Raw genomic sequence first — 16,287 nt, forward strand, 5'->3', positions numbered from 1 at the left:
CGTGGGAGAAATTACCAGCCTTGTATGAAGAATCACAGGTCACAAAAGTTTAAGTAGCATAGTAGTAGTAAGCATGGGGTGAAGGGAAAATTTTGGAACCATGTACAGGGGGGTTTAGAACCATGTACAGGGGGGTTTGGAACCTTGTACAGGGGGGTTTGGGATTCTGTACATGGGGGTCAGGGGATCCAAGATGGAGGGATTTGAGCGTGCCCTGTCCTTCCTTCTTTTCCCTGGCATCCATGTTCAGGATGATGTTGGCACTCACAGATTGGTTTAGAGTAGAAAGTCACCGTCTAACATAGGTGATAGGTACTGGAAAATAACTGTAAACATAATATACGTAGTTTTTAGTATAAAAGATAGCACGAGCCCGGGAGGCGTTTAGTGTGCCTCGAACCGACCTGCCAGACAGGCCTGTGGCGGACTGGAGAAAAAACATCTTAGATAAGCAACAATAAACAACCTTGAGAACCACAAACTAAGAACTCCAACTCTTTCTTCGACCATCGGGCTGGCTCGGGGTCATCCCGATGTTAGGGAATCCAAGATATAAATTCAAACATGACAGTTATAATGAAGGGTAATACAACTTGGCTATTCAACAGCCTTATAAAGAATGGAAAAAACAAACTGGAAAAGGGGAGGTGAAAGAAAAAAAAAATAATAAGAAATCCTGGTATAATACAAACAACTTTCCACATTTTACTGAAAAGAAAAGCAATTCTAAGCAAGAAATATGTGTGCTGAATAGGAACACTCCATTTAGCTATCACTTGAGTATAGCATAAAAATAAATCATGAAACTAAGGAATGACAGTGCTCTAAAAGATCTTTAATCATCCTCATTCCATTACTGATGATAAGAAAAGTTTAATTTTATCTATGTCATTATTTTTCTCTTTAAATCAATAATAATTGCTCTTGTTTGTTCCTATCTGTAACACAGTTACAGGAAAATTCTTGTAAGCTATCTATGGCATTGAAAATTATAAAGAGAACTAGGCAAAGATGTCTGAGTTCCAAATGCATCAGAACATTTCAGAGGAACTACAACCCTGTGAAAGCAGCTCCATATTCACAAACTTAAGACTATTTCTCTGCTCTGTATTGCAAGCTGGAGACAAACCTCCAGCATATTGAGGAAAATGTTGATTCCTTAGGTCCATCCAGAGCTTAGATTTTGCTTTTTATAAAGTCAAAAGTGAACAGGCATTCATACTTACTGTAGGATATTTTTTTTTTACAAATTTACTACTTAGACTCAAAAGGAGACTTTTTTCACTGTCCATGGAAAAATTCAAAGAAAGCAATTTAAAGATTATGGACTTTTTTCTGCCATCATTAGATACACCCATTTATTAACCACTTGTGAAGTTGGCTGTGTGATAGTTACTTTGCAGTAACTCATGCAGAGTGTGTTTTAGTTTTGTTGGCCAACACAGAGTACACAACACACCAAAGTTTCAACTACCATCGAATTATGCCTGCCCCATGGGTGACTACAGGCACCCCAAGATATACTACATGATATGGTGAACAGAAAAATGGAAAACCTTTATGCTTTTTTTAGAAAAATCTTACATAAAAAATGTTCTAGCACAACATCAAGCCCCACTGAATTGAGATAATAACATCATTTGAGAAATTCAGCCTTAAAAATTTAGTAGAATTTTTTTTTTGCTGTTTAAACATAAATAATAATTAATGTTCAAGTAATAATTCCTAATAATTTCCTAATAATTAAAGAATTAAATGAACAATAGTTTAACAATAATTAAATAATTTCTAATGTCAAAATTCTTTCTTAATAATTTAATAATTTCTAATACCAGCATAATTAATAATCATTACATTATTTAATAATTATCAACTATTTAATAATAATCATAATACTTTCAAAATTTAATAATTTAATAGTAATTTAATAATTCGTATTTTAATAATTCCAAATTTCAAAATTTCATTTCTTAAATCATAAGTAAATTTTTTTAAAGACTATTTCTACAGATTGAATAATAACATTAATTAATAAATTACAAATATTTATCCATCTTCTAAATAAGAAAAGGAAAGACAGCTTCTAATTTTCTGGCAAATGATTTGGTTTAGAATTGATTATGACTGACTACTCTGTTTCAAAATGCAACACATTAGCTTTTGTTGTATCCAGAGAGGGATGCTTGGCCTTCCACCAAACTTGTACTTTATCTATCTTCCTTGTATTTTATTCTTGTGTTGACAGTCTGAACACAAATATTATGAGCAGTGGTTACTTTTCAACTGAAGTTGCGTGTATGTGAAAGTGCATGTTGTATCAGAAGCATTCTCTCACTAATAATTTTGACAAAAAATACCAAACGTGAGCAACAGTACCAACACATAAATTTTGAGTCCAATATAAGTGGTTAACAGGAATTTCTACTCATCTTGTTTGAATTTCATAATTATGACACATAACTTAAGACTGGATACTTAAGAAATGCAATGCCTAATTAAGCCATTCTAGTTGAGGCTATCTTTTATTTACTTTAAAGTAAGGAGAGAACATGTTGACTAGAAAATAATTTATTCCTTCTATTACAGCTTTTCTCTTTTCCCCCAACAAACAAACATAAACATTATTTTTCTGTCCTGAAAGCTATATAGGATTTTTTTCACATTTATGCTGCCGTGAAAGATTATTTTTGATGATAATTTACTAATTCATTTTTTATTAACCCCTTCTGAAATTTATTACCAAATTTTAACCTATCTTCTTGACTGTGCACACATTCATTATTATTGTTAGAAATTCATCAACCCCAACACAAAAGGAGCTTTCATTCATCCATTGCGCTGACTCAGCATCTAAACCATCTCTTCTATAGGTACAAAAATAAATGTTGCCAATGCATAAGCTAAATTCATTATTTTCCTTATATTGAGGTAGATGTAGGAGTGGTTTGAACCTAAAAATGTTGATATAGTAAGTAACAACAAATAAGAGGAAACACACAATCAATACTTACTATGCAATCAACATCTGAAAGACATTTACGTTTAACTAACAGACAATTTATTATGAAAAAATATTTTGCACACTGATACAGATGTTGTCATGTGTAAACTTTTCTATATAGTAAATAATTTTAAGCAATATATACCATTAAATAAAAATAATGCAGACACTTTAGAAACTATCCTACTTTTTAGAGACCTTATTTTTTTAACAGTTCTCAACAGGACTGAAAACCAAATAATTTAGGAAGCATTCAGCTCAATCAATATTCTTGACCATTTAAAGCTAAATTTCTAGTCAAATCTACATATATAGGCTACAGTGAGTGGAGAGTGTTAGGTAGGAATCATCAGAAAGTGATTCTTCTGAATTATCTTAGCTATCATTTTAAAACCAGAATAGCTGTTCTAGGGATATTCTGAGAATATGGTTCCTACATGGGATATCCAGATTGACTGTATTCCTATAAATGGACCTAGTTTTATGAAACAAATCTGGTCTAAGTGATCTAACTACAATTTTATAATACAGGTATCACTGGGAAGTTTGCATTGACCAAAAAAAAAAAAAAAAAAAAATTACCTGACATCTGAACAGGTAAATGCTGATTTAAATTTATACCCAGTTTTCCTAACCTATTAATCCAAATAAGATGAGTAACCATTGTGCCCTCAATTTGAATTGCTTTCAAGTATAGACTATGAAGTCCACTTACAGTTATAATACCAAATAGATTTTTAAAAAGGTTAAAAATATTTACTAAGGAGATATGGAGGATATGAGAGTACATAAAAAGAGGCGTATTACCATGCTTTTCCATGCTATAAATCTGCAAGTCCATGGACAATGACTACACATACAAGCAAATGAAAGCAGCTGACCACGTACCCACACACCTTGGCAGAGGTGCACTCCATACTCGTCGTCCACCACCGAGACAAATAACCTCTGAAGCTCCTTCTAAACGATATCCAGATGAACAAGAGAATGTCAGAATATCTCCAACACCAAAATTAAATCCTATTCTGCTACCAAATTGTGGGATCCCAGGATCTTCACAAGGTTCAAGATTATACTCTGCAAACAAGAGCAAGTCAGCTTTTATGAGAACACATTCTCTACCAGTCATATATGTAATCTTGCAGTGTAGTAATTTCTGTATGTTTTTACCTGAATATCAATACAGGCATCAGATTTTAAAACAAAAGAATTGTGCGAAGGTAAAATTGATAATCAGATTATGTTTAAAGCAAGGCAAATGAATACATTCACAATATTTTAAACATGCATGACACAACATGATTTATCATTCTTGTAAGAGCCATAAATAACTCCAGTAAATAAAACAAATTTAAATATGGCTCAACAAAAATTAAATAGTTGAAACTTCAGCTGATCTGGATTTCAGTAATTGAAAGTAGACTTGGTATGTTTTCTTTCTTCCCTCACTTGATAATGTGTCTTACAGTTTACTGCCATCTTATTTATCATGTGGCAGAGAGGTTCACTGGCTTTTAAATTATTGTGCTTAGGAAAAAAATTATATAATTTGTCAGTATATATATTTACCAAAATAATTTCCATTCTTCTTTTCTTTTTATAGCATACAGAAAAAAAAACCAAAATAGCAACTTTTTCAAGAGTCAGATATTACAGGTACTTCCTTACCTGAGAAAGAAATATTAAATCCTTCATATGATATCGAAAAATCTGAAATAAACCGCAACTGAGCTCTGAAATTTCCATAGAGACCAGCATTGATTGGTGAAGGAAGCTCTGAGCCAGTCAGACGGGCCAGTGGCTGTGTGAAACTGCCATTCTCTGTTATTAGTAAGTAGTCATGATGATCCTCCAAATGAAACGTGTAGAAGGTGAATTGCACACCTATTAGAAAAAGTAGAATTAGATTTACATGTCACCCTATTAACATCCATGTAACTAAGCCAAGGTTAAAATTCATGCATCACATTATGAATCATCATCTGGAAAATGAAAATAATCCAATTTTTCTAAAAATTAATATCTATCTTGATTTTGGAATTAAAATATCTTTGCAGTAGGTTTTGTTTTGACACCATATTTAACTTTTAGCTGCAAAATATGGATATCTGATTTATAGAATTTAAAGACAGATCCTTCCACTTCTGTGTAACATCCAGTGATACACTATGTATATTCAAAACTACAAACAGTTAATGGCAGACTAAAAAAGGTAAGCCTTATTTCTTACAATCACCAGTATCCTTGAGTAGCATGAGTGAAAGAAAAGATTATAAAATATATGATATTAAATTCTAATGACAAATAAGTAGCATCACCAATTCCTCCCAAAAAAGGGGAGGTCTCCTAATAAGATGTGACATATGTCAACAGTACAATTTTTTTTGCCAATCATCATATGTAAATCACACATCGAGAAAGTAAGATATCTCCTGGAACACAATGGCAAAAAAAAAAGACTTAAAGATCAAGACAGACAATTAAATCCCTTCTGCATTTTTAACTAAGGGTTAGAGCATGATCTTTTGGTAGAGTGCACTGAAAAGCCAAGAAAAATAAACAGAAGAATCCCTTAGCTAGCTTAAGTGATTATGCATACCTCCAATTTAATACTATTTTCAGGTTTATCATGTGTATAAGCCAATATAGTATACCAATATCATGTTATATGATTCAGTCTCTTCAAATATTTCTGATGATGCAATACTTAGGATGATCCACTCATGTGATTGCAGATTAACATAGCAGGTGAATAGTACTGATCTTCAGGTACTCCCATGGCCAATGGATTTTTAATAGTAACCATAATTTAATCAAAAAGCAAAGAAATAGTTCCCCTTCCTACAGACCAAAACTGCACCACTTGCCCTACCCCTGCCACCACCAGCCCCAAATTTCCCAAATAGGATAATAAAATCCAAGCTAGATATACTCTGCTTGACTAAGCTGTCAAAATAAAAAAATATATAGTGTCTCTTCAGATGTTATAGGTTACCTTTTCTAGACCTCACAGGCAGCTTTAGAAGCTCTCAGTACAATTGTCTATTATTCTTTTTTTGTTTGTTTGTTCATTTGTTTTTTTATAATGTTTCTGAGGTTGCCTGAATAGCATTAAACATTTATGTTAATGCAACTCAATCGCACCTAAGAGATACAGCTTGTATGGGTATCTGGAATGCAAGGACACTTGGTTTATGAGCCTGGTAAAGGATGTTTCAGTACGGGAAACAAAGACGGGAAATGAGAGAAGAAATCAATGGTATACACACACACATAAGCTTCAATGAGTAGGATTAAGCAGAGGTAGTGACAAAGACCAGAATTCTTATCTTCCTGTCTAATGGTAAATTAAATGTATTACTGTAAACTTAAAGCAGTTACATCTTAGTAATTGATGATAATGGGGGAAATAATTTTATCTTGGGTCTCATGAAAATTAGAAATTTACACTGGAGTACTTGAGGGAATTTGTGAGATTAAGTAAAACTGAAGATGAGATTTTTTTTAAATGGTAGTTGGAGACCATAAAACTTTTGGTGAGATGGTTTGGGCCAAAGGAAGATAAAGGAAAGGATCATGCTAGGTAAGAGTGAAAAAAGTGTTGGAAAAGAGAGAGGGTTAAGGCTCTCTAATCCCTGCACCTAACCAGTGCAACCTGTCCTCTATTATTCTAAAACTCTACTCCTGACCAGTGTACAAATTTCTCTTCTGTCCAGAGAGTGATCACATGAGTGACCCACTAGTGAACATTAGTATGGACTGTCTGGGGAGCTGAATGAGATCAGGGAACAACTGGAAAAAGAGTCATTGATCACAGACCAAGCAGAACCCAGTAGGAGCAGAACATGGAGTCCAGCTCCTGGGTCAGAATATGGAAGGTTGGGGGAGCACATGCATCTGCATGTGTGAGTGTCACTTCTAACAGACTCCTTTTCCCCTCAGCCTGGATGGAGAAATAGGATTTGGTTGCCTGTGGTGTTCATGTCTGTTTCAGTGCTGCTGGTGTTTCTATGTGGGCCAATAAGACATTTGCCTCCACCCTTGTTAATCTGTGTGAACAGCTGTACATATTGGCATCTTTGGAATACATGCTTAGTTTTGCCATCAGCTGGACATACAGATAGGAGCAATCAGAGAAAAACCTTGGATCTTGGACACCTCAATCTTTTACTTCCCTTTTAAGAGACTGGAGAACCATTCAGGTTTTTCAAGTAGATAACTCCTTCTCTTCTTAAAACTCCACGCACATCCCATACTCCCTTTGAATCCAGAAAAACACATTCTTACTTAGTAGCACTGATATAGGAATTAGTGGATTTTATTTTATGCTTATGGTAAAAATAAATAGTCCGAAAGATTTATTCGGGCTTTTAAAAGATCTTAATTTACTAATTACATGAGCAAATAGAATTATCTATTTTGATCATTCTATTTATTCTCCCAGCTTTTGTGAAAATAAATTGGTAAAAATGACACACAGAATTCTGGAATTGAGATTGGGTTCCATATCTTTTGAACTAGTGTATATAAATATAGTTTTGGAATTAATAAATTCTTAAATGTCTGCGTTTTTTTAAGCTTAGTTCATATAGGATGTAGTATTGATTTCACATGAGAAGAGCTCTTAAAAAACCCGATGTGATATATATACAGAATAAGACTGAATTTCAGCTCATATTTTTTGCATTTACTGCACTTCAAATTAATTTTGGCCCTTTTTATGTTTGCATGTATACTTAAAAAACAAAATGCTGAAGAAAATTTTATGGTAGTAACACAAAATAATGAAATTCCTGTGAATCACAGTTGAGCTTCACTTAGTATTGTTCAAACATCACACTCAAGGTTTAACTCAAGGGAATGTTTCAATCAGTTTTTCAGATTGCCATGACATTTCTTAGCAAAACCCCAAGGTATATTACAGCAGTAGCTGTACAACTTGGTTTTCTTCAGAAAATATTCTAATCACATTAATAAGTGCTGTGTGACAGATTGTATCTTCTCCAGGGAAGAATTTTAAAAGATATGTTCAGGTAGATTCCTTCTCATTCTGCTTCACATGCGCCTTTCTTTATAAGGGGAATATTTAAAATCTGAAATGAAGATAGGAAGACGTAACACTGTGAAATGTCACTTCCCTATGTTACAATCCAGACTGTTGGGGGACAGGTTAATTAACTGATCTCATAATAGATCTTTTAAAACATACCACTGATACTCCACAAATTTCATTTAATCATATATTTAAATTGCTTTCTAATCACAGACAAATGCAATAATTATTGTCAATAGGTGTTTCCTTTTCATAACAGTAATTAATAGACATATTAACTATATTTAAGATAAATGTTCAATTCTGTAGTTAATAATTTTTTTTTAAATGAAAGAAAATTATATCAGGTTTTAATAGACATTCAAGAGTCATAATGCTGGTTCACAAGAACACAAATGAAAAATTAATTTTAAAACTTCCAATACACTTGAAGAGTAAAATTAAAACCACATATATTTATATTGCAATATTGTTATTTAAAATAGGATATACAAACACAGAAACTGTTTTTCCTAGCAATTTAACATATACAGATATAAAATATACATAATAACTAAATCTATGCATTTAAGTACCTGTTATTATGTAATAGCAGTATGAAGTTGTAACATAAAGATGTATGTATAAGAAAGTATCTCACAGCATTCTGGAGCTACAAGTTACATACTTTTTCTCGGCAGTCTGACATGAAACTACAAAACTTTGTAGAAAAAAAAAACAACCAAACCTAATAGTCTGAAGTAGAAATCATCTCACTAGTTAGTAGCTAGTAGAAGATACTCCTTGGGTTTCTGAAGTTGAAATTATACTACCCATGAAATAGAGCAGAAAATGAGATATCCAGAACAAAGTTTATTTCTCCCTCTCATTAAAATAACCCATTTATATGTATGGGATTAATTTTTCTAAATGGTAACTATGTAAAACTTAGTCACTCAGTCTCCCCATAGACACGTCATCTGGGGACTACATTAACTCACTGAACATACCATGATGGATGGAGGTGAACAGGTACCTTCAAAGGATAGTTCATTCCATCTGCTTTTTCAGGGTGCAGTGACTCATATCCTGAAGATATATGCATTTTTCCATTAAATACAAAGTGTCCTATTTGACTAGTTCACTGTGACATAGAACTTAACTGTTAGAAATTTAAATTAAGTAAGCCTGTGACTTATTATCATAAAAGGACAGCTATCTTCCTCATGCAGTATAGCAGGAAGAGCTTAAAGAATTAATAGCCTCTTGCCAGCACATATGAAGATTTCACACACTATTTCCTACTCAGAGCAAATACCCGCCCTACCATTTTTTTCAGCAGCTCTTTGAGTAGCATGAATTAAAATGTCCAAGTCAAATTGTGACATTGCATATATACTTAATGTTTTTCCTTAATAAAATTTCCATACAAAAATATAAAAAATATAGAATCATAGGTCATTTAGTTTGGATAAGACCTCTAAGATTATTGAGTCCAACCACTAATCCATGTCCTTAAGTGCCACATCAACATGTTTTTTAAATAGCTGCAGAGATGACACTTCCCTGGGCAGCCTGTTTCAATGACTGATAACTCCTCCTATGAAGAAATTTTCTTCTAATGTCCAATCCTTGGACATGCTCCAGCACCTTGATGTCTTTCTCATACTGAAGGGCCCAGAACTGGACACAGGACCACCAGTGCTGAGTACAGAGACACGATCCCTGCCCTGGTCCTGCTGGCCACACCATCTCTGATCCAGGCCAGGATGCCACTGGCCTTCTTGGCCACCTGGGCTCATTGCTGTATCATGTTCAGCTGCTGTCAACCAGCACCCTCAGGTCTTTTTCCACTGAGCAGCTTTCCAGCTACTCTGCCCCAAGACTGTAACATTACATGACATTGAATCAAACGAGAATACGAGTCTATAAATATGTGTACATACATGTATCAGCGTATATGTGCTTATAAATATCCATATTTATACTATTATGTCTTCCTCTCAATATTTTATTTCAGCAAATTTGTTTTCTCAAGAGTCTCATTATATAGGGTGGATTTTCTCAACAGGCTCATGTAAAAGATTAGAACGTCAAGAATTTCAGCTTTTATTTGTCCCAACTATAAGTACTTCTCTAGCTGAGGTTTTAAGAAAAAATTATAAATCACAACAAAGCTGCTTCATTTTCTAAAAAGGAAAAGAAAATTAAATAAACCCCCAAAATTTCCCAAGTACTTTTCTTCATAATCCTATTTTTAATTTAAGAGAAATGAAAGAGTTAATAAAATGTCTTTCAAGAATCCTGAAAAATGCAGCATAATCTGACCTCATTTTTACTGTAGAAGTCACATCATTTTCTGTCATGTATTACTCCATGAAGCTAAACTCTTATCCATCTCTGCTACTTGCCTTCAATTCTCAGATTATAAGGCTTGTGCTGTTATCCAGTGACTTCTCAGACAGAGTGCAAGATAAATGACTACAGGTCTAACAGTTTTTTTACAGATTCTTTTAGACTTTTTTGCTTATCCAGAAGAACAAAAGATACATGGTCCCTTATATTCCCACAAATCTAAAAGCCATGTATCATACCTAGAGGTAACAAAGGCAAATGTAGCATGTGATGTAGCATCAGTAAGTTCAGGAGGCTTTTTCACTGTGGATATTTAGAATCAAATTACACTGACACAAAGGCATCACTTGGTAATAATAGAGACTACGGAAAAGCTGGAGCAATAATTTTGAGAGACACACTTCACCACTTTAATGCTTTAAGGAGTTTTAAATGGGACAACCAGTCAGAGTGATTTAACATCTAGATGAGAAACTATCACACTACTTGCACAAAATAGAATAAGGGGATCACAGATCAGCGCAGTTCTCTTCATCTGAAGTCTTATTTTTATGTTATCAATAACTCTTTCTTAGAGGATTACATCATCAGCATACTTTGTCACATTTTTCATGTCCTCACAGAGAACCGTGATGAAATTCAGAATTGAACTTGCCTTCCTTCTTCTCCCTTTAATTTCTTTTTCTGTATTCTTTCCAGTGTTACCATATAATTCTACTTTTTGTGTTCTTACCAGTTGACTCTCTTTGTATTAAATTTCTCTTATGATATATATTTGTCTCCTTCCCCTCAATCTTATACCTCTCTAGCTCTTTCCACCCATAGTACAAGAGTCAATCCCATATTTAATATAAAATACCAACAAAAACCTAAACGATGATGATCGATCTCATCAAGTACCAAAACCCTTTGAAAGCAAGTAGAACACATTATTTGTAGGAAACTTTGCTACCTGGAAATACCAGCTTCCATTTGTGTCCTAAGCATTATTTAACCTCTCAGAGAAGATCTAAAATCACTATTACATCTTTTTTCCTGAAATCTCACTTCAAGAAATAACCACCATTTCCTTTTCCTTAAAAGCCTTCTGTCCTTCAGCTTCTGTGATCAGCCATTATATAATTCTTTCTAAATGACTTTTCATGCTGCGGGAAGTATAAGGGCCTAGTCCACTTCGGGAACTCTAGGAGTTACTACAAGAAAATTAAAGAAACCCAAAAATCAGCAATGCAAATCCAAGTGCTTTGGTGCTAACATAGGTCTCCTTCTAGAGCAGAGAATACTGGATTTATACACTAAAAAAAAAAAAAAAAAAAAAAACCGAAAAAGAGAAAAGGATTTATTTACCTTTTCCATGGGTAACATCCACAGTCCATGTGCAATTCAGTGAATTTGGATATAGATCAGGATAACCTGGGGATAAAATTGTTCCACTAGGACCTCTAACATCTCCACCACATAAAGCTAGAAACAAAGAAAATAATAACAATAGCAATAATAATAATAATAGAAAACAGATAAGAGAAAATGTGAGAAAACAAACAAAAAAAATTCTGCCTTTAAAATTACTTTAAAGTAGTTACTCAAATGATTTAGCAATTTCAGATATAATTACAGGCCATTTTTATAGAGGAGAAAAGAAACACAATCAATTATTAATTAATTTGTGTTTAATATGCATAAGAAAATCAAAATCAAGTTTCATTAGCTGTTTTTTTCATGTTTCTGGAGCCTCTATGAAAATCGTTAAGTTCAGCAGAGAGATTAAAGTGGGTGATAGAGAGCCAAACAATATCACTTAAACAGAAGCCAAGCTGGTGAGTCAAAATGGTGGATCTTGGCTATTGAAGAATTATGTACTTAAAATATTTGTGCAGGGAAGGTTGACATGATTTTGTGAATACAATTATAATTATTGGTTATGTGTTTATATCTATGATGTTAGTGCTAATGACAGATTCCAATATAAGAATAAGCATTCCTATAATTTCATTAGCAACTTTATAAAAGTAATCAGTAATTGAGCAATACAAAAATTAAATTACAGCTTGAATTAATGCAAAATACAAAAATGTAGTCATTACAACACTGGCAAAAATGTACAGCTCAATGATTTTCTGTTCCAGGGTTTTTGAAATACAACATTAATCAAGTAATTTTTAGTAAGGAAGAGTCTTGCATTTTAGAATTATCATATATCAATAACAGTTATTAAAATTCAGTACCAAGTTATTACATCAGAGTTCTCTGAATATAGATTATCTCAGAAGGGCATGCATTATAAAACAAATGAGTAGTCCTATTTTTTTTTTTCTCAAGGTTAAAAGCATCTATTCCTCTTATTTTCTTTAGCCTAATTATATGCATTACCAAAATTATTTTACAGAAATATTTTAGAATAAAAACAGTGAACTATGGTCACCCATTTCAGGTCAAATAATGTAGACTATTCCAGCAGTTGATTGCATCTCTCCATAAGAGCAGTCCTTCCAAAGTAATTAACACAAATTCTTCCCTGATCTTTAGGTGGTGTTAAAGGTCTTCAAAGGCACTTTTGGAGAGATGTAAATGGCAGCTATTTGTCTGTAACTCCAGTTGATACAAATAGCAAGTTCTCTTCTTGTTCTATAAGCGGTCACTCAACTATTTCTTGCTCATGTCTGTGCTTCCCATCCTGCTGCCACAGCCATGAGGGTGAGTGAAGGAGCCTGTCAAAGGCTGGAGGAGCAATACCCCTTTCTAAGAGATGCCCTAGCTGGTTTAACCTGCTCCTACCCCTCCTGTAACATCAGTAGCAACTCCTAACAGGGCACTCAACAGCGTGACTCATAAAGGGGGGAGAAGTTTGGCCTTTCAGTACGTGCTCAACCATTTCATACTTCAGGAGTAAGGTGCAGTGAGTAATTTGCTGCATCATGCTGTTACTTCTGCTGTATCTTGATATTTATGCTGCTTATGGCAATTCTGCTACACTTTGATGGAGTAAATGATTGAAGTTATATTCATTATGCCTTTGCTGTTAATGTTATACATTTGAGAATGAACATAAGGAGATGTCACAATCTTCTGCTTGTAGATGTAAATTCATAACTGATTTGAGGACACAGCAAACAGGGAATCAAGAGACTATCCAGAATGTACCTTCAATCTCACCCTGTACCTCAGCAGACATTTGTGTCAATGAAATACATGCATTTTCCTGACATTTTAGTAGCACTGTGGAATTTTTTACAAAGATCAATTATTTTTCATAATGAGGTTATGGCACTGCATATCATCATTGTGTTCAGGGCACTAAAAGAAGTATACATTTAATAAGTCTTATTTTATAAATCAGAAATGGAATTTCGTCCTATATACTAGGATGGAGACTGCCCTATCTTGCCTAGCTAAAATTTGTTTGGTCATTCTAACTGTATTTATGTTTTAAACATGCTTACTTGTCTGGACAGCCTCATGATTTCTTTGTATGTGCTATTTCTCATGCCAACTTTCTAGCCTTTGTTGGTCTAATTGTAAGATGGAAATTTGCAAATCCAGTACCACAGGCTGAAATAAGACATTCTAGGACCACGTTTGCCCAATCTCTTCAGTGTTGCCACAGGCAAATAACCTCCTTCCATATTAATTTTCCTCCTCATTTCTCTGATGAAGAGACAGTGAAGGCAAATACTGCCACCTTATCATCCGATCTTGCTATATTTAGGCATTAGCAAAATACAGCCAGGGCTGTGACAGCATATTATTGGAGCTCCTGATGGTAACTATCTACTTCATCCATTAAATAAAAAATACAGTCAGTTTTTATAATCGTGGGCTATAGACCAAATAATATATTTTGCAGGGGTTTTTTGGAAAACATTTCAGGAATGCAAATCGTGACAAAACATCTATGGCATGCCATCAGGCCTTCAGTGTAAGTCTATGAAGGCTAGCAGATGGCAGAAAAAGCATCAAGGGAGCAGCCTTTTAGAAAATAAAGCCAAGCTGACAAATCTGAAATTGTAGATGTGCAACTGGCCCTGATAAGATGGCTAACAGCCCAAGCATGTAATATCACTACTAGTATCTGACTGTTTTTCAGAGTGCAGAGGAAAACAGGAGCACACAAAAATAAGAACAGCAAAGGATAAACACACATATTTCCAAATTCTGCCTTTCTTTCACTATCTGTTTATACCAAGATGGAAGCTAAGAAAGAGTATAAGTAGAATAAATACTTAAAGAAACAACTGAAGTACTACTTTTGATTTCTAATGTGGAAAATGGAACACTATGTTAACACGCTAATGAAATTTTTTAATGCAATCAGAGATGTTAAATCAAGACATACCTGCATTTTTTCCAAATAGTGAGAATCAAAATAAAAAGAAAATTTAAAAAAAACACAAAACAACTACAATGAGAATAAAAGACCAAAAATAAGGAGAATAAAATATAAAAGTGGCTGCATGAAATACAGATCAGTACGTGGAAGTATACACTGTGGTGATCAGAAATGATGTAACAATTTAAGAAGCAAGTTTTGGATAGCTATGAATGAGTATTCCAATTTAATAATGGACTTCAGTTCAGATGTTCCACTGAAATAAATTCTTACAATATTGGGTTGATTACTTACACTTTCTTTTCTTGCAACTTCATTCATTTTGATCAGTAACATGATCAAGCACAAAAAAAAAGAGATAACAAGCAAGCCTAGCTTAGAAAATATATATTTTGAAAATAATTTTTGGACGAAATAATTTCAGAACCTTTAGTCAGGCTACTCGTGTCTTAGTGGGAGACATGCAGGCCATGCTTCATCCCAAAAATACATTAATTATTGTAACAAAAGCACTTGACTTTTGTCATTCATAGCAAAGTTCCACTTCAGATCATATTTCATGCTACTATAAAACAGTTATAGAAAATCAATCTTGCAATACTAGAAACAGCCTTATAATTTTCAACCTAAATTTATTCATAGCCTATTTTCACCCATTTGATCTTCTGCTAAACTGTCATTATGTTGTATTCCCTCTTGGGGTCTCACTTGGGAAGGCTAGCACACCACATAAGAATCTATGATTTGGGATCAGTAATGAGACGGGGTTTTTTTTTTAATCTCCTTCAATAAGATATGTTTTCCATCTCTACGACCCTGCATTAACAACTGCAAGTACTTAGCTGTCTTGTCACGGCAGCTATTCCACAGAAACATATTTCTAGGACACTTCACATTAGATAATGACATGTTTTTTCGTATTTGTTTGTTTGTGTTTTCCATTTTATTCTCACATGCCCACTGTTCTGGTTTTAGCATGTTTATATTTTACTGTAGAAGTCAGTTTGTATATTCTCTTCCTGCACAGGGGTCATCCTGTATAGCTAGCTTAACACTTATTCAATGAAAACTCTCTTATTTTTATAACCACCAGGAAAACTAAAACAACCACTAATTATGTTTGCTGTCACCTGAGATCTACAAATACAATTTACTATCTATTTAAAACTAGTTTGTTTTAATGTGATACAAGTTCAGTCTCAGATTTAAGAAGAGTATAGTGATATGAAATGTCTAGAAATCTGGATATGAGAGGAAGGGAGTCCCTGTCAGAGAATGAAATACTATAGTTTATGACTGAAATATTATAGTTTATGATTTAAATATTTTCATGAAGGACTTTTAAAACTGTTTTACAAAAGCCGCAGAGAAGATCACCACACCCTGAGGGGGGCTCTGAGAGACCCCACACCATTCGCTGATGAAGACAAGCTGAAGTTACAGCTCTGGGCTGGCTGGGGACATCTACAAAGCACAAGCCTGATACTTTCAGGGTGGAGACCACAGCCCCAGGGATATCAGCTGCCGGGCTCACACAGACCCTTTGCACCTAAGAGTTGGGGAAAGAGGCTT

The 16,287-nt window shown here is 34.0% G+C and overlaps 1 protein-coding gene across 4 annotated transcripts in view; it reads right to left on the reverse strand.

Moving 5' to 3' along the window:
* The window catches only part of CSMD3 (CUB and Sushi multiple domains 3), a 589,442-nt gene that overhangs the window by 216,914 nt on the left and 356,241 nt on the right, over positions 1-16,287 (reverse strand). For all 4 annotated transcript variants that reach the window (XM_064395032.1, XM_064395025.1, XM_064395049.1 and 1 more), the window contains 3 exons: positions 11,736-11,852; positions 4,670-4,885; positions 3,890-4,078 (listed from right to left, as the gene is read on the reverse strand). In XM_064395032.1, coding sequence (XP_064251102.1) covers positions 3,890-4,078; positions 4,670-4,885; positions 11,736-11,852 — 522 coding nt within the window. The remainder of the gene's footprint in view (positions 1-3,889; positions 4,079-4,669; positions 4,886-11,735; positions 11,853-16,287) is intronic.

Source organism: Passer domesticus, chromosome 1 (genome assembly GCF_036417665.1).
Source record: "Passer domesticus isolate bPasDom1 chromosome 1, bPasDom1.hap1, whole genome shotgun sequence".
NCBI lineage: Eukaryota > Metazoa > Chordata > Aves > Passeriformes > Passeridae > Passer > Passer domesticus.